This window comes from Aphelocoma coerulescens, chromosome 2, assembly GCF_041296385.1.
Source record: "Aphelocoma coerulescens isolate FSJ_1873_10779 chromosome 2, UR_Acoe_1.0, whole genome shotgun sequence".
Taxonomy (NCBI): Eukaryota; Metazoa; Chordata; class Aves; order Passeriformes; family Corvidae; genus Aphelocoma; species Aphelocoma coerulescens.
The window spans coordinates 33,692,331-33,713,848 of record NC_091015.1 but is presented as its reverse complement, the minus strand read 5'-3'; the positions used below and the strand labels follow the sequence as shown (position 1 = coordinate 33,713,848).

At 38.6% G+C, this 21,518-nt stretch overlaps 1 protein-coding gene across 2 annotated transcripts in view; it reads left to right on the top strand.

The window, feature by feature from the left end:
* LOC138106419 (electrogenic aspartate/glutamate antiporter SLC25A13, mitochondrial) overlaps positions 1-21,518 on the top strand; it is a 103,187-nt gene that overhangs the window by 19,492 nt on the left and 62,177 nt on the right. For both annotated transcript variants that reach the window (XM_069006995.1, XM_069006994.1), the window contains 3 exons: positions 4,424-4,477; positions 9,096-9,238; positions 16,982-17,097. In XM_069006995.1, coding sequence (XP_068863096.1) covers positions 4,424-4,477; positions 9,096-9,238; positions 16,982-17,097 — 313 coding nt within the window. The remainder of the gene's footprint in view (positions 1-4,423; positions 4,478-9,095; positions 9,239-16,981; positions 17,098-21,518) is intronic.

Below are 21,518 nucleotides of genomic sequence, written 5' to 3'. Positions count from 1 at the left end.
GCATAATACTTAAGCAGTATTAATGGGTTTCTGGTCTGAATTCAAACTTGTCCAGTAACTGTGCTTTAACTGGTTTTTGATATTCCAGTCACTCATTTAAAAAAGAATGTAAGGTCAAACCCCAGTTTTATCTCCTTTGGAGTTGCACATTTGATGTGTATATGTATACTTTTAGCCAGAAGGAAACGTTACGATGATCTAATCTGACCTCTTACATAAACTGGGCCACATGTGTTTGAGTCTTACAGGTGGACTCAATAACTTGTGATGAAACTAAAGAATACCCCCATAAGACATAAGGTTTCAATTTTAGTTTGAGGTCTTTTAGTGGTGTGAAATACACTGCATTCTTTAGTTGTGCTTAAGAATGAATGAACTTCTGAAAAATAACCTTAGTTTCAACACAAGTTACAAGATCTTGTGATCACTTGTTGAGGCTTTCATCAAACATCTTTTCTCTGTACGTGTCTGTAGATGGTTTTCTCTAGAGCTAAACAGACTGAGCTCACCGCTGTCAGCCCTGCCACAGCTCTGGCTCTCTGCTTGGAGAAGGACTGCTGTCCAGCATTTTATGTGCTTGGTGTCAGGAGATTTTAAAGATGCTGAGGTGGGAGAGGGGGCAGCCTTACCTCTGTCAACTTTCTCCTTCACATCTGAGTTGTATTCAGATTAAACCAAGAGAAAGAAACAATATAAGGTGTTTATCTCTTTATCTTTGGTTAGGACTTGCTGTTGTTGCAATAAACTTTCTGGAATATTGTAGCAATTCTCAAGTATTCCTGGATTCCTATCACCTTTCTACTCTATCCAGACTGTGGCTACTAAAGTGATCTTTGCCATAAAGGTGAGAAGATCAGATATTCTATTTTTGCCATTAGATTAATGCTATATTTACATTAATTCTGATTTTCCTACTGCCCTTCTTCGTTCTTGCTCACCCATGTTATTGTTCTTTACTGGATGGAACACTCACTATGTTGTTAGTCTTTTTGTGTCTTTTGATACCATGCACTCTTTGACAGCCTGTTTCTTCTACCTTGTGTATGACAAATACATTAATAGAGTTGGTAGGAAATATAATATAATTTTCTTTGATTCTGAATGGATTCTCTTTTCTTGTGTTGTGCAGTTACATTTTTCTGGAAAGATTCTGCATTTAATTTCGAGTACGGAAGTGAGAGTGAAAATGCATATCTCTGTAAATTGAGCATAACTTAATGAGAAGAGGTCTCCTGGAGAAAATGGGCTGAAATTAAGATCAAGGTGCAAGGGAGTCTAAAGATATGAAGAGCTTCAGCATGCAAATCAATCTGTTACTGTCACAGAGCTTTGCTTTTCTCTGTGCACCCTTTGTTGAATGTTATTGCTAATGAGAGGGACTCAGAATTTTTAAGTGCAGTTCTTATATTGCCTGTTTGGTCTCATTCTTCATATGTATTATAATACACATGTACACATAGTATGTTGGTAAAGACTTTCAGATGTCTACCTTAGGGATGAAAATCCCTGCTGATATTTTCTATACATTATCCCAGTCTTTCCTGTGAGTGTTCTAACTTGGTTATAGTCCTGCACTTCAGTTGTTGTACTCCCTGTTCTCTCCTGGGTATTTGTAATAATAAATGTAGTTTGTTGGAGAGCTTTCTTCACCGAACCTAACTTAATAGAAGTTGCTGTTTTAAGTGTTAGTGTCTGTTACATAGTATTTCTTTGTAAAGAGCAATAACAAACATTATTTCCCTCAGATCTTCTTTATCAAATACCTTCCCATGCCGCTAGAGAGGTGTTAGGCCTGCCAGCTCATAGCTGGTTTTATCTTTATGGAGAGAAGATGGAAGTAAAATGGAGAGATCTTTCCTGTAACAAAACACATCACCTAAACCCAGTTATGTGAGAGTCAGTAAATATCACCTGAGCTGACTGGAGAAGCAGCAGCTCTCATCTGTGGGTCACTTTTCATCAAGCATGTTACCTGTCAGCTTGCAGTCTTGTTGGCGTCAGGTTACTTAGCCCTTCAACTGCTGACATAACAATTTACAGACTGGTATGGAAAGTGATATTTTGACCTTTCTGGAGTGGGAATCTTCTAGTAACACCTGTCATCAGGATCAGTTTTCATGGCTGTGTGTGCAGCTTCAGCCTTGCCCTTAGCTGGGTATGGATGAAGAGCTGAATCAAAAACTTCTTTTTATCAGTGGTATGACTGCATTAGCATCACTCTTCCTGAAGTTCTCATGTAATATAATAGAGGCTCTTTTTCTTAACTGGGATCAGATACACCTTTTAGAATGGACTTCGGTGGATGTCACATGGATGCACCAATTAATATGGTGTTAACCATGCCTTTCCTCTCCTGTTTGCCAGGAAATGGAAGAATGTGGGAGTAGACTGTGGGAAATCGAAAAAAGCTGTGGTATGCAGCCACTGCTTGGGTTGCCAGTCTGCAGTCCTTCTGTGCATTCATTTACCTGACCAACTTCAACCCATCTTTCAGTATATGGTTTGAAGAAATTTACAGTAAAAAACCCCACTTAATTCCTCCATAATCAAGTGGGGGCTGAAAAATGGCAGCTGCCTCCCAAGCACATCTCCTGAATTTCTCAAGATAGTTAATATCAGCGAAACTAAAGGAAAATGAGTGTAAGTTCATGTACATTTTCCTTTGGTTTTTTTCTCCCCTGGTTTCTTTAGGCTTAGCGTTCTGTAACAGTATGGAATTTAAACTTAAAGACAGATAAAGTATGACACTGATTTATATTTGATGGCTACAGGTGTTTGAACTGTCTTTACTTTGCCTGTATAGTGGCAAGGTTCTGGATTGAAGCAGCATATAAATACTGGTTTTTTTCTTTCCACGAAGTTTCCAATTGCTCTCGACTATCAGATTTTTACAGAAGGGGTTAAATTAAATCTCTGCTTGCAGTGATTATATTTAGGACAGCTTGCATTTTAGAAAACACACATTTTTATATTCTTAGCTTCACAATTACACTTTGATTTTTTGCAACTGCTTTCACACAGATTTCTGTGCAGACACAGAAGTGAGACTCCAACTGTGGACTTTGTCAGTTGAGTCCTAGCGTAGGTGTGGTTTTTCCCTTTGTAAAAAAACTTCTAGAATTTTATAAGAAACCTTAATCATACACTTTTCTTAAAATATTCTGGGTTTTGGTTTGGTTTTTTGAGGTTTTTTTACATGTTTTTTGTGGGGGTTTTGTTGTCTTTTTTAGTTTTTAAATGATCCATTTAGGGGAGGATAAACTTACTGAAGATTTGTCATTAAGTGTACGTGTGAAGATATAATGCTGTTGTACAGCACAGACTCCTTCCATTTTCTGCAGTAGCCCAGTGTGCTACCAGAAATGCACTTGGGGTCACGTTCACCTTTACAGTCTACCATTGCTGTTAAGAGTCAGTAAAGTAAAGTAGTGTTTTATTGATAACGTTTCTGATGTTTACTTCTTAAGTGAGGGTAAGATTGTATGTCTTGTCCTTTGCCTATTTATTCCCCACTCCAGATATATTTTCACAAGTTTTTTGAAAATCCAGGTTTGCTAGCAAAGTATTTGTTTTTTTAATTTGGAATAGATTGGTGAATTGACTTGTCAGATGAGGGTTATTATGTTAGCAAACAAGATTTTATCGAAGTATCCCAAATAAAGAAGGGGAAACTATAGTAGGCGCAGACTGAGAGGACAAATCCACTTGCTGCCAAAAGCAGTATGGTATATCAACCAGGATAATACTGATGGACTTACTCCACAGTGGGTTGAATATTTTTTGATTCAGTGTTTTGAAAAGAAAATCTGATTACTTTGGGCTTGTGGTGATAAATGTAACTTAGATTGTAGTTGGAACTGCTTAATTTGATCTGCAGAAAAATCTAGATACTCTGCTTTTTGAATTCACCTCATTAAAAGGATCTACACTGTAAGTTTAAAATGGTGTAATAAACCAAATAATTACATTGAAATTCTGTCTTTTATGGAGCTGCTTTCTTGAACAAGTTTGTGAGTCTGAGTATTTCATTCTTGCTTTTTATCAGTTGTGAACTGCATATAGTACTCTGAAATCCTTAGGTGAAAGGTGCTGGGAGTGTAAATGTCTATGGTAAAGATGATATAATGCTGAATCCCAGCAGAGAGATACGTTATAAAGGTTTGGTTCTTGAATGTCTTTATGACTTGTTAATGTGTGGTTGTTTAAGAGTTGCAGGGTTGCATAAGGAAAGCAGAACAATAATAACCTTATGTAAGTGTGAAATGGATAAAATAAGCATGGCCAGCTAAAGCAATACGTAATTTATCTAAGGTGAACATTTCTTTTCATCACTCATTCTGTTGTTTGTGTTCTTGTTTTTAAATGACACACTGACATCTTTTGTGTAAGTTATGCATATTAATGTAATTGTATTTACTTGTAGGTGGCTCTAACCAAAAGAGCTGATCCAGCTGAGTTGAAAACAATATTTTTGAAGGTATGTGTAAAGTAAATATTTTACTCTTTCTGCTTAAATTTTTCATATCTTTTACTCTATTATTGCTGCATACAACTCTTGATAGTTTTTTCCAACCATTAATCATTCACCGTATTATTACCATGTTAGACTTAAATACCATTATCAGACTTGAACAATGCTCACCAAGAAGTCAGATATATTCCTGAGTGATTATTGTATTGACTCAGAAGAAGTATTGCTATCTTAGAAAAAACGCACATTGTTCAGAGAATGTGGTGGGAGTTTCAGTATTGTTCCTACATGTGGTAAAATGTTCGTGTAGACATCTTACTGTTAGATGATTTGGTAAACTTTCTTCTTCTGTCCTTGCATCCTTTCTTCCTTTAGGGTTATCTCTGCTTCTCTAATTTGTAGAAATGTTGGGTAGATCACCTTGTGAAGTGGTAGCCATATTTATTATTTAACTGAAATTCCTTCTCTGTTGGCATGCTGTGGAAAGCATGCAAGTAAAGAAATGACACATACTTGCTTATATACTTGAGAGAAGTGTGCTTTTCTTGCTGGAAACTGGGAGGTGATTATCCAACCCTCCTACTTTCTTGTGAGACCCCCACCTGCAGTGCTACATCCAGCTCTGGGGCTCCCAACATAGGATGTGAACCTGTTGGAGCTAGTCCAGAGGAGGGTCACAAAGACAATCAGAGTGCAGGAGCACCTTTGCTATGAAGACAGACTGAGAGTTGGGATTGTTCAGCCTGGAGAAGAGATGTCTCCAGGGAGATGTTACTGCAGCCTTTCAGTACCTCAAGAGAGCCTACAAGTAATCTGGAGAGGGACATTTTAGAAGTATTGGGACATTTTACAAGAACATGTGGTGATAGGACAAGAGGGAATGACTTTAAACTGAAAGAGAGTAGGTTTAGATTAAGGAAGTAAGGAAGAAACTCTTACTGTGAGTGTGGTGAAACCCCAGAATAGCTTGCCCAGAGAAGTTGTGAGTGCCCCATCCCTGGAAATGTTCAAGGCCAGGTTGGATGGGAGTTTGAGTAATTTGGTCTCATGGAACATGTGTGTGCCTATGGCAGGGAGGTTGGAACTGGATGATCTTTAAGGTCTTTTCCAACCCAAACTATTTTGTGATTTTGTGAAACTGGCTTTCTTTGACCCATTTCCTAAATTTAAATAACTTTAAATAAATTTCTAGCCTTCCTAAGATTTATTAGTACAGTGTCTGGGTAAGTTTAGTTTTCTGTTATTAAAGAAAAAGAGAACAAAAATTTGTGGTTCTGAAGAATAAGTACAAGGTAGATGCCACAGTGCTATTAGAGAGCTGTTGTATCTGAATTGCTTTTATGGAGGTGTTGAGGGCCTAAGGGAGCTCATACCTTTCCAGTTTCTTCCCTCCACCTTTGCTTTCTCCAGCATCATGCCTCACTCTCCATGTAGTTCTTGGTATTTTTTCCATTGTCCCTTGTGAGCTATTATTAACAAGATGTGTAGGTGTCACAATGTATATTGCCAGTATTTATAGTTTTATCATATACTGTCAGTATTTATAGCTCTGAAATCAGATTTTCAGTTGAGAAAGCCAGGATTTAACTTACTAAGTCCTGGAGCTTGTATCTGTCAGGACAGCAAAAAAACTCTTGAAAAAGAAGGGTTTATATGATTTACAGAGGAAAATATTTGAAAAGCAGGAGCACGGCAGCAGAAAAGGCAGACAAGGAGTAGAACACTGACCTGAGAGATGGTAGCATTGAGGAAGGAAATAAACACGCTAGAGAGAAGCCTGGTCCTCCCTGAACTGTGAGGTGATCCTCAGTTGGAGAGTGGGGAGGTTGGTTAGTTGGTTTGCTGGGAATAGTGTGAAAATTGTTTCCTACCTTCCTGTGGGTATTCATCTCTTGCATTTCTGAAGATTGTAGCTCCTGACAACCTTCTGATTTGGTGGATTGAACGGGTCGTAGTTGAGCACACTAAATGCCACCTCTGACTTAATTTTCTTCCTCTTTTGTTTCCCTTCCACTAAAAAGAAGGGATCCCAATAAAGTGGAGTAATTAAATATGAGCTAAATGTTTTGTTCAGTGTAATGCAAAATTGTCGTGCTGCTTACTCCCAAGAAGGAAAAATGATGAGTGAATGTGTTATGTTGTTTCATGCTCTACAGGTAAGTGATAGCCAGAGTGTTAATGACGCTTCTCTAGACTATTTTAAGTGGTGAAGCCAATACAGTTGCTTCTGCAGATTGTGGAATATTCACTTAAAAAATAATTTGACAACCATTCTTTCCTACTTCAATTAAAAATTAAAAAATATGATTGCCATGTAGGAATGGTACCCACAGTGTAGAAATAAATATGAAAGTATCAGTTTAAATGCAGTTGATTGCAGTCAACTTTTAGCATATTTAATATGCCAAATCCCCAGTAGAGTGTTTGCAAATCTTACTTAAAATGGGGTTAAACTTGTTATTACTTGACTATCTAAAATGTATGTAAATAAATTACCAAAAAGCCATTAAGTACTATTGTGTAATATCAAATTCTCTGTGGATATAGTTGTCAGAGTGGGGGGAAATAAAACTGTAAAGAACCAATTTTTAAATGTTGCTCCTCGAATACGAATAGAATTGATTTTTTTTCTTTTTGTGAAGATAATTTCCAAGAGTACTTCTTCTAAGTCTTCTAACATAACCCCTAAGAGATTAGATTTTAGTCAAAGTGATCAAGCTGACATTTTTGAAGGTCATTTTCTATATGTAGTATAGAGTACGTGATTGGATTTCAAATACACTTGAGTAAATCACAATGACAAGAAACAGGGGGACACTGAAACCTTGTGCTGTTTTCTGTTATTGAGTGCCCTAGCAGGGGGTTAGCCTGGATGAAAAAAAAGAAATACAGAAGCATAGGCTGTCTGACTTATTTGATTTGTTTCTCAATAACAGCTGTGTTAAAAGTTTCTGAGGCTGGGATTCTGAAGGATTCTGTCTTTCTGCAAATGATTACATTGAAATCAATTGATCTGTTAGTTCTTATAAAAGTATACAATTCAAAATTCCTTGCAGTGTAGCAACTAGAAAGCTTGTGTTACAGTGTCTATTGAGACAGGAATCCTTTAGCGCTAACCACTATAGAGATGCCAAAGCGAGTTATATTTTGTTTGGGCTTGCTTCTCTGAAGCCTTGTTTCTTGAAGATATTGCTGTACCTGAAAATGGTATTTATATAGCACTAAAGGAAATAATCTACTTACTGTAACACTTTGGCATCCCTCTGAGAGTTATATGCCTACAGCAGGTATAACAGTACGCTGCAGGCACCAGTATGAAATGAAAACTGGCAGTTTTCATCCCTTAGCAGAGCCACAGTAATGTGAAAGAAAACGTGTATTTGAAGTACACTACAAAATAGCGATAGGCATCCAATTTATTTATTACTTTAGTGTGGATAATGCTCTGTGGGGAACTGCAACAATAGTTTATCATCCCACCTTGCCTTAAAAAAAACCCCAAAAACAAAAACAAAAAAAAAAGAGAAATTAGCAGTTTCTTTCCTGTTCTCAGTGTACATTTGCTATCCCAAGATAGCCCTGTTTCCCTTAAAGCTAACACATGGTTCTGCAAATGTTGCCTGGAATTTCTTTTCCTCTTAATGATTGTCCTTATCCTTTTTTTTTTTTCTTAAAATACATTCTTTAGCATTGATTTCAAATTTGACCTTCTGCAGAAAATGAGGACTTTAACATTTGAGGAATCACCTAGGAATGAGGGTAGGGGTGGTAACAAAGGGAATTTTATTAATTTATTTAGATATGATCTTCAAAAATGTTAATATTCTTTTATTCGTAACATATTACTGGAGGCTTCTTCCCCTGGGAGCAAATACACTTGGGTCTGTCAATAGCTGTTTTCTGGAGTAGTATGCCAGTAACTGTGTGTAAAGCAGGGATAATGTATGGCAGGTGTCAGAACTCTTGTCTTATTTTTGCAGTGTGCTGAACTGTCAGAGTTCGTGTTTTTTGTTACGTTGTTCTGCAAATGCTGTTCTTTGGCCTCCTTTCAGCACTTAAGCCAAGGTTGCCTGTAGGTTCTCTTTTCCTTACGGACCACCCATGGCTGCCGGTGATGCAGTAGAGTTCTTCAAAACAGCACCCCCAGGTGGACATTCCTGCGGGATCATTTGCTCCACTGGCATTTTGCGGGTGTAACCAACCCTGCCTTCTCATCCCAAAGTAGCATGGCTAAACAAAGGAGTCATTACAGATAAATAAGATATGCTGCAGCACCCTATTGCTGTCAAAGTTTCAGTGGGCCTGAGATGCCACATACATGCTTGCAGATGAGCTTGTGCTTCTTTTTCTGCTTCAAAAACGTATCTGGTATGGAACACTTCTAGACTACTATGGAGAAATTGTTGATAATCCAAAATTCGTATATCTGCCATTCGTTGTCTGGGAAGCCAAGCCTTCAGCTGCTCGAGTACTCCCCTCTTACTCCTTCCTGTTTGAGTCTAGGCTGTAGCTTCACTGGAGCAGAACTGTCAGAGGCCTGCTTGTGATTGGAAACTATGGGTGGTGGTAATAAATGCCTGGAGAAGGATGTATTGAGGCACTAAATATTGTATTCATTTAACAGTATGCAAGTGTGGAGAAGAATGGAGAATTCTTCATGTCTCCTAATGACTTCGTCACACGGTACCTGAAGATAATTGGAGATGGTTTGCCTAATGCAAGCACTGTACAGCTCCTTGCAGGTGTGGTGGATCAGACAAAAGATGGGTAAGTGGTTTTTTGTGCATTTGTTTTTGGTTTGGGGGGTGGGGGGCATTTGTATTTGATTGGTTTTTTTTTTCTTTTTCTGTTCATTTAAAAAATACAAAACCACTTTTTAAAAATGTCTGATAAGCCATTTTGAAAAGATCAGTCTGATCCTTGAAGAGTGGTGGGGGGTTGTTTCGTTTTGTTTTCCCCTGCAGATCCATAAAGGAATACAGTATCTTTTAAGTGAAAAGAGTAGAAACAATGTTTTCAACTGCACCTACCGTTTAGTGGTGCGAACCATTTTCTGTCTACTATGTATTTTTAATTCATGGAACCTTTCCTGTTGGTTGGCTGGCTCCCTTAACTCCTGCCTTTCTTTCCTTCCCTGAGTCTCTCTGTCTCTGTTTACTTTATGTATCTGTCACAAACACATTCAAATAGAAATCCAAAATAAGTTTAGATGGTGTAGGAAGAGATCCTAGAAAAAAGTGCTCCTGCTTTGTTTTGCCATGGCACTGTGAAAGGTTTTTTGCCACTGTGTTTTTCTTTCAAGAGGGAGGAGGAGCACCTAAGGTATTTAGGGAGCCACTCTGCAATCTTGGGAAGACAGCAGTGAAGTTGGTTGCACATGGTTTGCATTTGAAAGGCTGACTTTGCCAATAGGCAAGATTAGCTACCCTTCCATCTTCCTTCACCCTACTTTAATGAAATCCTAGCTTTTGCTTTTGGTACTTGCCCAGGCAAGCTGTCTCTTCACCCATATGAATGCCTTGGTTGAACCCTCCCTTTAAAGTGTCCTTAGAGAAACTTGAGAATAATTAGCTACGGACTTAAAGTATGTAGTTGTGGCATTTTTAGAAACCAGAAAACTTCAGGCATGACTCATATCAGTGGTTGCAGAGAGTAAAATGTGAGATAAACAAAAGCATGACTAGAGAATGCAGTCTTCCTAGGTAACAGATGCAGGCATAACTGAGAAGTTTTGCAGTACTTTCTGTGCTCTCTTTTGTGTTCAGCCAGTCTCATGTGTTTGGCAGCTGGGCACCTTAAACCTTGCAGATGAGTTAATGTGATGAGTGCTACCCTGGTAAAAGAACTCTGTTAAGGGTTTTGTTGGTAACATTGATGGCATCAAGAAGGCCATGGCTTCAGATAGTGTTTGACTGAAAACGTTAAACATTTCTCAGATTTCTTCCCTTGGTTTGATGCCTGCAAAAACAGCATTTTCCAAATTACGTGGCTTCAAATCCGTTTTGTAATAAGAAGATTGAGAACATAATCCATACCTTGTGATTTGGATCTCCCTCACAAACAGAAGCTGGTGTCAGGAAGAACAAAATGTAAAACCGTAGCCTATGTGAACTTGTTGACAAGTTGGGATTTCATAACTTGGCGTGATCTTGTAAGAGTTTTGCGGTGTAATATTGAGGCTTCTAATTGCTGCTTTCTGCCGTGGGTAAGGATTGTTTCTGTAATCCACACTGTGCAGTGACAATTCGTAACGTGTCTGTGGAGAGTCTCTTCTGGTATTCAGGCTGTCTTCCTGTTTAGCTAGTGTGTGAAAGAATGGAGAAAGTTCGGAACGGGATTAGCATCCGTCTCTCTAACATGGCATTGTAGCATTTTTTGCCATGTGGCTCAGCATTTGTACCTTGTTCTCCTGGTGTTTAAAGTAATTTGTGGAGTGATCATCTGAGGCAAGGGTCAGCTGCTTTTTGGTTCCTGTCATGAAATCTCCTAGAGACAGCAACAGGACTTTGGTCTTCTCCTGTTGAATACTGCCAACTTGGCAGTCCAGAACTGCCAGTTTTACAGCGAAACACAAACCAGCTTTTGTTGGTTTTCATTTTTAATAGGCTTGCCAGTGTTTAGAGACTTACATGTGTTTAAGGTCATGAGAGTCTGTTCAGTAATTTAGCATTATTTCTATTATAAAATAGAAAGTATCTTGTAAGAGCAATGACAAGTTAATTTTGTTACTGTGTTGGTGACCTAAAGTACTGCAGTTTTGAAAATACTGCTAGGATACTTCCAGAAGCATTTATCCAGCATCTTGGATCCCTCTTTCACTCTGAAGAAGCAGCTGTTGTTCATGACTGGTGAACATGACCACTTGTCACTAAAAGGGTCTGAGCCTCCCCCAGGGTTGTTCCTAGCACTCTTTAGAATGCTTTTTAATTCTTTCTGATTTTGGTGACAAGTTAGGTATACGTATCAAGTGTAATTAGTGTGAAATACTAAACTGGGTAAGTACACAGGTGAAAGGCAGACACCACAAGAATGTCTGTCTCATGAGAAGGGCATATGTGATGGGCAAAGAGTTTCTGACCCAAGAGCTGAAGAAGTTCTGAGCGTGAAATGGAAAGAACTGTAACCCTGACATGCAATCTCACAGTGGTTACTGTAGATAAAATCTCATGTAAGTCTTGCCCAATTCCTGTGTTATCAGAAATTAAGGATTGGAGGGTCTACATGAGCTACTGTTGTGAGAAACATACAAGACCTCTTAAGGCATACTCTCTTCAATGAATATCCGTTGCCATGGGAGCAAGTTTTGCCTCCATCTTAAGCCAGGGCAGAGGTTTATTTGATGGTGGGTTTTCATGCTGTTCTCTTACAGAGGCATGTTTTTAAGGTTTCCTCTAAGAAAAGGAGATACTTTCCTTGCTGATGGCCTGACAAACCTTATAAAGTAGTTGACTGGTAATAACACAGATTTTAATAGGTGTTATATTGCGTGGTTGTTGTTTGTATGAAACAGATTGAAGAGCCTGGTTCCTGGCCTTAAGCCTCTCTCTCGCTCCTAATCTTGGTTAAAAAAAAAAAAAAAAAAAAAAAAGAAGGCTTCATTTAGCCTCAGCCAGATCAGAAATTTTCTCAAAATTCAGTAGCTTTCTCAAGGCCTATCAGCAACAGGCCAGGCATTTTCCAACCTGCCTACTGTAATATCATTTTTCAGATTTTTGTTGTACTTTTAAACATCTGCCTAACAAAATAAGTATTTACTGCATGTCTCTGTTTGGACTGTAGTAACTAACACTTTACTGAAAAATACCATATGCTTTATTTTTAGAAAGGACAAAGTGTTCAAAAATAACACTTGGAAATGCCAGCATTTTCCATTATTACTGGATATAAATTTATCCTCTAATGCAGCAATTTACACTATACTTAGTTTACCTAGCTTGCAGTGTAAAATAATAGATGTAGCTTCAATTTGTGTCCCATTATGTTACCATGTTTAAATTGCTGATACAGTAAAAATATCTGCATTGATTTCTGAAGAAAACCTCTTCATCATTGCATTTGTATGTATTATTACAGCAGGCAATGGCTTTTTTTTCTTTGCATGGCTACTTGCAGACTTTCTCTGGTGGGAATATGTCATGTCTATGGCGTGTGCAGATACCATGGGTGCGAACATGGAAGAAAGGAGAGTAGTGAATAGTGGTTTTGCTGCACCATACCCAGTTGTTCTGTTTGGACTGGTGCTCTTGTATGTGGATACTTTTAAAATATCAAGATTTGAACCTTCCTGAATAAATCGTGCAGTATTGGCACTGATAATGAGGATGTGAAGGTGAAGGAAGACTTCGATTTACTTGGGTGGAATGTCTTCAAAACTGAAATAAAATTTTGTAAACATTTCAGCTTCCTCTCCTTGTGCTGTTAAAATCACTAGGTTTTTCTCTGCTTTTGTTACATAAATGACTACTTGTTTAGGTATATAAAATAACTCCTAAGTAGTATATTGAAGTCCTTGTTAATATGTGCTGTTTAATGACACCTAATGATATTCACTGAAGGGTTATGCTAAACCCAAAAGGGTGATGCTAAACCAGAGAGAAAACGTGTTACCCAGGCAACTACCCTTGTGCAGTATAGAGAAGTGAGCATATGGCTATGTAGTACACATTATTTCAGCATCTTTAAGCATTAAGAATCACATGTGTAATTGACTGAAAAATTACTGCTCAGTTACTGTATTGTATGGTCATAATAGAAGTAAATGAATACGTCGTTGTTAGAATAGATCTGTTGGGAATCACTAGCAGGCTACTCTACTTAGGGAGCAAAAATACAATAAGAAGAAAATAGCTGGTTTAATTAACATGTAAAAATTGGGTTAATTTGAATTCAGCTGGCACAGCAGATATTAATGTCTCTTCTTTAACAGTCTGGCTAGAACCACACAATTTGTACACTTTTAATCTTCCTAGTTCTATGAATAATTGTTTTTAAAAATGGATATAGGGTTATTTTAAGCATCTATCTGTGACTTATTAGGGAGGCTATTGCTTCCAAGTACTGAAAAAGAATGCTTCTACCAGTATAAAATCTTGTATGAATGTTAATACATGGAGTTTTAATCAAAGTCAGGCCTAGTAACATAGAATATGTTCTTAACATGGTGCTGGGATTCTGTTGGGATAGGTGCTGTATTTCTTTTCTGTGCTGTCATCAGTGTATTGTGATCTGTTGGTAAGGACATGTGCAGGTTGTTGTTTCACACAAAAAGTGGCTTTACCAAAATGGCACTGGCAGAGATTCTACATTTCTAATTCCAAACAATCCTATTCTAGAGTCTTGTCACCTGCTGTCTTATTTGTTCTTTCTTGTGCATGTATGGGACAGAACTCAGTGCTTTGATCTGTTTACTGTTCTGTCAGGTACGTAACCAATAATAACAAATAATAATGGCCTTTTATAGCCAGTAAGTCACAGTAAATATGCATTGTAACAGTAAATATGCATCAATGCAAAACTGAGTAGGTTGTGATATATTGGTTTAAAATTGAAGGAAATGTTACTTGCGAAAAAATTTCTTTTGGCTTAGAAGGGATGGAAATTTTCTTCCTTTGAAGACTGAGTATCTGTGTAGTCCGTGTCTAATAGTGGGGAGTACTGAGAGCTCACAAGGAGTTTAAGGGACTGATAGATTGCTCTTGTGCTAACATGTGCATATGTAACAAGGCACAGGCTTCTTTGCCAGTAAAGCTTAAGGCATTCTTATATGTCTGCTGACATCATCAATTGTGAGTTTAATCTTAAGAATACCTGAGGAGGTTTCTTTTTATTGACTTCTTGCACTACGTTATAACTTATGGTGGCAAGCTCCCAGAGTTAATTATTTGTTAGACCATTTCATACTCTACGTTTCTATTACTTTTATTGCATGTATATTGAGGGAGGTAGTGTAGAACAGCTTTTGGGCCATCTCTGTGCTGTGCTTTTTTAAAAAAATGTCCTCTTTTAGTCATCTTCTCATGTTTTTATGTTCCTCGTGGAAGTCTGCTTGTTACTGTGTGGATATTTGGCTGCTGATGTGCAGCAAGCACACTTCAAGTATTGACATAGGAAAGCCAGTAGATGTAGTATTTTTAGACTTCAGCAAAGCTGTTGATACTGTCTCTCATAGTGTCCTTCTGGACAAAATGTCCAGCACACAGCTGAATAGCCATGTTACATGGTGGGTGAGCAACTGGCTTACAGGTCAGGCACAAAGGGTTACAGTGAACAGGGTGACATCAGGCTGGCGACCTGTCACTGGGGGGTTTCTGCAGGGCTCCATCCTCGGCCCTGTGCTCTTCAGCATCTTCATAAGTGACCCTGATGCAGGACTTACAGGGATACTAAGTAAGTTTGCCAACTGCTGACTTCCTCAAGGGCAGAGAGGCCCTGCAGAGAGACATCAACAAATTAGAGAGATGGGCAATCACCAACTGTATGAAGTTGAACAAGGGAAAGTATCAGATTCTGCTCCTGGGATGGGGCAACCCTGGATATACAGACAGACTGGGGAATGAGAGGCTGAAGAGAAGTGTTGTGAAAAAGGACCTGGGGGTCCTGGTCAGCAGAAGGTTGAAAATGATTCAGCAGTGTCCTGGCAGCCAGGAGGGCCAAGCATGGCCTGGGGGGCATCAGGCACAGCATCGCCAGCTGGGCAAGGGAGGGGATTGTCCTGCTCTGCTCTGCACTGGGGCGGCCTCACCTTGAATATTGTGTGCAGTTTTGGATGCTGCAGTGTAAGAAAGACCTTAAGCTGTTAGAGAGTGTCCAAAGGACAGCAACAAAGATGGTGAAGGGCCTTGAGGGGAAACCATATGGGGAATAGCTGAGGTCACTTGGTCTGTTCAGCCTGGAGAAGACTGAAGGGAGACCTCATGGCAGTGTACAATTTCCTCATGAGGGGGAGAGGAGGAGCAAGTACTAAACTCTTCACTCTCGTGACCCGTGTCAGAATTGGAAGAAACAGCATGAAGCTGAGTTGGGGGAGGTTTAGGTTAGATATTAGGAAAAGGTTTTTCACTCAGAGTGGGGTTGGGTACTGGAACAGGCTTTCCAGGGAAGTATCACAGCACCAAGCCTGTCTGAGTTCAGGAAGGACAGTGCTCTCAGGTACATGATGTGAGTTTTGGGGATGGACTTGTGCAGGGCCAGGAGTTGGATTCCATGATCCTGATGGGCCACTTCCTACTCAGCATGTTCTCTGAATTCCCATAAAACAGGTGACTGGAAATTGCTGTATAGTCATGGGTCATCATAACTTGATGGAAAAAATACCTTTTCCAACTTATTCAGACTCTTAGTTCTTCACTGTTATTGCATCCTGAGTAGAAGTTTTCATTGAACTGGCTGCAGTTTCATTTTGAATCAAAGTACTAAGGATACAGTTAGTTTCCAGTAAAAATCCCTTGGGTTTGTGTGTGTTTCTTGACACTGGATACACTGAATTTTGTGCTTTTCAGAAATAATCCTTGTTCCCCAGCTGCTGCCACATGAACCCATTAAATCTACCTGCCTGCTACACTTACATAAAGCAGCCTGAGAGATGGCAATCTTAAGTATCCCAGACTGCCAGCAGGCCCCGCCGCCACATATTTGAAGATGACTTTAAACTCTACAACCTAGACATTAAAAAAGCAGCTAAGTGGAAGAATAGTTGGCCTTTGCCTCTTTAAGAATAGGAGTTTGATCTCCATTTCAACTCTTGGGTGTGACACAGAGAAATTAGAATGCTCATGGTCTTTGCTGTATCAAACCTGCTGCTAGAAACAATGCCAAGTTGTCTAATTATGTATTTCTGCTTATGAACTAACTTCTGGAAGGACAGCTCTACTTTTATCTATGCCCTACTACTATGCTAGCGCATTAGAAACCTGGCTGTAATGATGAATTTGAATAAACTGCTCTTGGGCCGAGGAAGAACACACAGACTACTGATTGAAATTTATGACTCAACATGCAGGACTGGAGGGCTGTGATGGATGACTAATAAGTTGCTAGCAAACGGTTAACACATTCTGATCGGTTCCTTCTGAAGTGAGTGGCAGCATGTAGGTCTTGAATGGATTTGCTTTCCAAAAGTGCTAAGTACTGAGTCTTGAGGGAAGTTACTCATGTCTTTATTGGCTCTGTTTTGCTAGTGGAGGGAGGTAGGCTCCCCCAGAGGGCAGTTCACTTAGACATTAAAGCTGAGGTGAGTAGCCATGCTGAGTGTTTTGCTTATTTTATGTTTTGTTGTGACTTGCTGAGAAGAATAATTCCTTGTTTAACAGACACTTCAATTTAGTGATGTAAAGGCTTCCTGACATCACTGGAGATAGGGCATTTTAGGACAAATTTTAATCCCTATTGAACACATTTTGAACACAGTTTGGTTATGATCTTATTTCTTTTGTATAATCAGTATTATATTGTATTTCAGGTTTCTGCAAGCAAGTTGATTTCATAGCTATTGCTTTTTCCTTCATCTCTTAGGTTGATATCCTTTCAAGAGTTTGTGGCATTTGAATCAGTCCTGTGTGCTCCAGATGCATTGTTCATAGTAGCCTTTCAGCTGTTTGACAAGACTGGCAAAGGAGAAGTTACTTTTGGTAAGACATTCTTAAATGTGCGTTCTTAATGTAAAAATCCCTACCTATGCCAAACTCTGTTTCACCTTCTGTTACTGTAGGAGACGGTGATTGGTAGCAGAACTACACTAAAGCCAAGCAACTTTATGTCTGAACTTTTAAAATCATTTATGTGTGTACAGTATGAAGCCAAGGTCATCATCATAGTTTTCTCTGCAGAACTGGTCACTTCTCTTTTTCTCTTCCCCAACATGCTTGTGCAGGTCCAGAACAGTAGTGAAAGGTGACTATAGGAAATGATTGTAAAACTGCAAGAAAGTTGCCAGCAGACCTGGGTGAATATTGGATTTAAAATTATTACCCAGAATTATTACTTGTTTAAATTGGCTATATTTCAAGCTGGCTGACTTTTAACTCTTAAAACTGTATTCTGTGATATTTTTCAGTAATAAATTAATTACTGTGTGCCCTCTGACATTCCCTCCCCCAGAAAATTCAGCTGTGCCCTGGAGGTGTGATGTTTGCACTGATACTGAGATACACTCAGGCCAGTATAAAACTTGATGAAGGGGACTGTTTATTTCTAGATATCCTAGAGATAGCTTTTGATATCTGCAGGACTATCTGCCATCTGCCTAATGACAAGGCCAATTCCATCTGAAAGAAGGATTTAGAATTTAGCAGCTTGGACTAATTTCTGATATTGAGCTTGCACTTCAAAAAGTATGGGGAATTTTTTGCTGAGTACCTTCACTGGATAAAATTGCTATTTCTGATCTGCTACATTTGGATGTGGTTATTCATATATATTAAGTTTTATTGATTGGTTGTTAAACAGTTCTAAGTGAATGGAAAATTTGATGACATTGACTCTTTGTCTTTCCAAAATATATGGTTCACACATCCGTTGCCTTTTACTAGTATTTCCCATACATGTGTTATGCTCCAGTTAGAAAAGCCCTTGTCTTTCCATTTGAACTAGTAAGATTCTGTAACCATTGCTTGAAGCATCTCTGTATTCCTTCCACCAACTCCAAAAATCTGTATTTGAAGTTGCGGCCGGTGAGAAGACTTGTTGTCTTTTCTTGTGTCTGTTTTGGTTTTTTTTTTATTTTGGTAGTCTGTTGAGGTTGTGAAAGATGTGCTTTTTGTGTGCAGTGTTTTAGAAGCTACTACAGATGATAAAAGATTTGCAAGAATTTCAGAAAAAGTTTCTGCAGATTATAACCTTGATGAAGGAAGTATTTTGTGCCTAACATTTCTGTGCATGTAAATGGGCAGAGAAGCAGTGAGAGATGCCACGCTTTTAAAACAGGAGGGAATGCATATTTTGCTAGGGTTTTGTTCTAGTGAAGGCAGACCAGAGTTCCTGGAATGTCTGTGATGTGCAGGTTCTTGTCTGCGTCAGAGCCTCCGGTTGCTTGGAGCACTCATTAATAATCTAGGAAGAACTGTAATCGTTTGATCTGAATGCTGAATGAGTCCGACTTTTTAACTCTTGGCATTCTTGTTCCTATTTTTCCTGCTGTCAAATGCTTCCCTTGGGGTTTGACACAGTGAGTCAAAGGATTTGTTTGGCATTTGAAGTCCATTGAAGTCCTTCTCGTGATGAGAGAAAATCCCATACCAGACTGTATTTAAGGTATTTGAAAGAGGAGACATGCCAACATTGGCAGAACCTCAGATAGCTTTCGTTTAATTCCTTCATCTCCCCTTTTGTAACCATAAATGTATTTGTAACTTCTGTATAGTACCTTGTAGCTACTACCCCAGCAAATGCCTGGACTGGGGAGGAAGAAGAGCTGTCTCAGTGTTGTGCATTCTCAGCGGAAATGGTTGACCTTTAGACAAAGCTAGTTCCTTATTTTCAACCACAAGGAGGAAAAAGAAGTTTTATTTTCCTGCTATTAAGAAAAAAACCCTAATATTTTTTATAAATACATTATTAAAATACTATCCTGTAACGTTGCCATTCAATGCCTCAGTCACGCGTCTTTGAGGTTAATTATGAGATCTTTTTCCATTCACTTGAATGAGAGTGGTATCAAGTCCTTATCCAGGCTAGGAGACTTAAATAGGGGTTTTGTACACTGTGGAATTACAGTGTGAAAGGAACAGAAGAAAAGGGAAAGGATAATTTTTCAGTATACTGCTGTTAGGTGTTATATCTCAAGGCTCTCATTTTAAGTCTGTACCTCATTTTATTGTTGTAAGAAACAGCATCGCTTATCTGTGCAGTCATTGTTTTTTGTACACTAAAATAATGATATAAATATTTTGGCTTATATCAAACAGAATAATTCCCAGCAGTGAACTTCACATTTTCTACCGTGCAAATCCATCCAAATCTTCCTCTTCCATAGGTGCACTTGGCTCAGCATCTTTGTTGAATGAATTAATAATGAGCCTTATGTCAATGAACTTTTACACTGAATGTGAGATCCAGGCTGTGGATACTCAGAGAAATGTTCTGGGCAAAGAAGTCCCAATTTAACACTTTGCACTTTTCTTGAAAAATGCTGCACTCTTACTTTAGCCTCTGGGTTGGAAGTGTGTTTGCATTTTAGCTGTATGTTGACATCTCTACAATTTTAAATGTTTCATTTCTTTCGAGTTGCAAGTTAACTGTATGTGGTTCTTTGATAGAAATATTACCTATTTAAAAGGGATGATGTGCAAGCAGTGTGGGTACATGGTGGGGAGAAGTATTTCTAGTTTATTGCTTTTTGAGGTGAGTTAAATGGCCACTAGTAAATTAGTGGCTAGTGGCTGATTGAGACTACACCTGGCTGTTGCATCATGTTGTAGATTTACTTTCTGCTGAAGTGTCAAAGCTTTGACAGTTTGTAAGGAGTTAAAGCTCTCAGCAGGAAAGTGAGAGGAAGTTTAGCTGGCTTTTAAATTCGAGGCAAAGAGCAAACCATTGCTTCTTACTGTTGAGTGTTGACAGGCACATAAAAGCTGATAATGTAAGTCCAGGGGTTTAAGAGACTTAGTAGAGTTGCTTTTTTGTCGTATGACTGTATTTTAATGCCTCATTAAAGAAGCAGAGCCCTTTGAAATTCTTTACTAGATGGCATTTAAAAAAAGGTGAGCTGGTTGGGTAAAAAAGTGTTTAAAAACTAAGTCGTTGTAACCTTCATCTTTAATTTTGGATGGGTAAATTAAATCATGGGACCTAACAGTTCTGAGCTGTGAATAGCACAGCAGTGATACCCAGGAACTGGAACTTACCTTTTCTGATACCAGTTCTCACAAGCCCTAGTGAAGGGCAAAATAAGTATTGTCCATGTTGATTTTGCTAAGAGAGTAAGGAAAGGCACAATAAGAGCTGTGGTTGCCTGCGTCTGTGCTGCCAACCATTATTGAGCCTGCTTTAAAGATTTTAGTTCTGATTTGTGTTAGAGTTACCCACCAGACAGAAATTCTTGCTCTTGTACTTAATGAAATGGAGCTGTGGTATAGTGTGTGTTTTTATGGCCTTGGTTTTCTTCTTTAGAGGTCCTCTAATTCAATCTGAAGCTGTTTCAAAATGGATGCTGTGTTGTGCTGCTTTGAGAAATACGAGTATGCTGTAAAATGTCAGTCCTTTAATTAAAAAAACCCCAAAAAACAACTTCCCCCCACAGTCAGCAAAAGCATGAAGGAAATTGGGAACCCAACCCCCAAATTTTTGTTAAGCGCAACAGCTGCAGATTTGAGCATTGTATTTTGCTTTTGTCTCTAAACAGACTTTATTGGCATGCAGACAGCAGCTATTGTGGGTCTCTGTTTCTGTTATTAATTATATCAGTACAGTTCTTAGATAAACACATTAATTAAGGATACATCTTACTATGTGCTCCTGTTTGCTGATACCTGATACTTGAATTGCCTGAATACTTGTTTGTAAACTTTCTAAAAGGACATAGCTCTTAGCAGAGGTTTAAATAGCTACACAGCTATTGTGATAAGCTTCAGAGTTTTTTCCTCTATGATAATGCTCTGATATTTTTTTAATACGCAAAAAGTTATTACAGAAGTTTCATCGTTGCTTTCATGACCAAGGAATTAGGTTCTGATTGTGTGACGTAGCTCTTGCTTTTGTTACAGAGGATTACTTGTTTTATACTTCACGCTGTAATTGCTGGTATGACTTGGTTCTTCTTATGGTATCTGTAATTCTTTTTATCTCTTGCACAACACCTAGCTTCTCGATGCCCAGCCTGGTACATTGAATACCACGTAAAGCAATGAAAAGCTAAATCTGAACCAACAAAATAAATTGCCGGAGCTGTAAGCTTTGATCTCTTGACAAACTGCAGTATTCAGTATTTATCAGTGATACTTCTGTTGCTGGTTCAAATTGACTTGAAACCACTTGTAGCTAGTGACGTGTTAGCTTACACATCACAGCTTCACCTATACAGTGAAATGTTGTTGGTTTATAAATGACAGATATG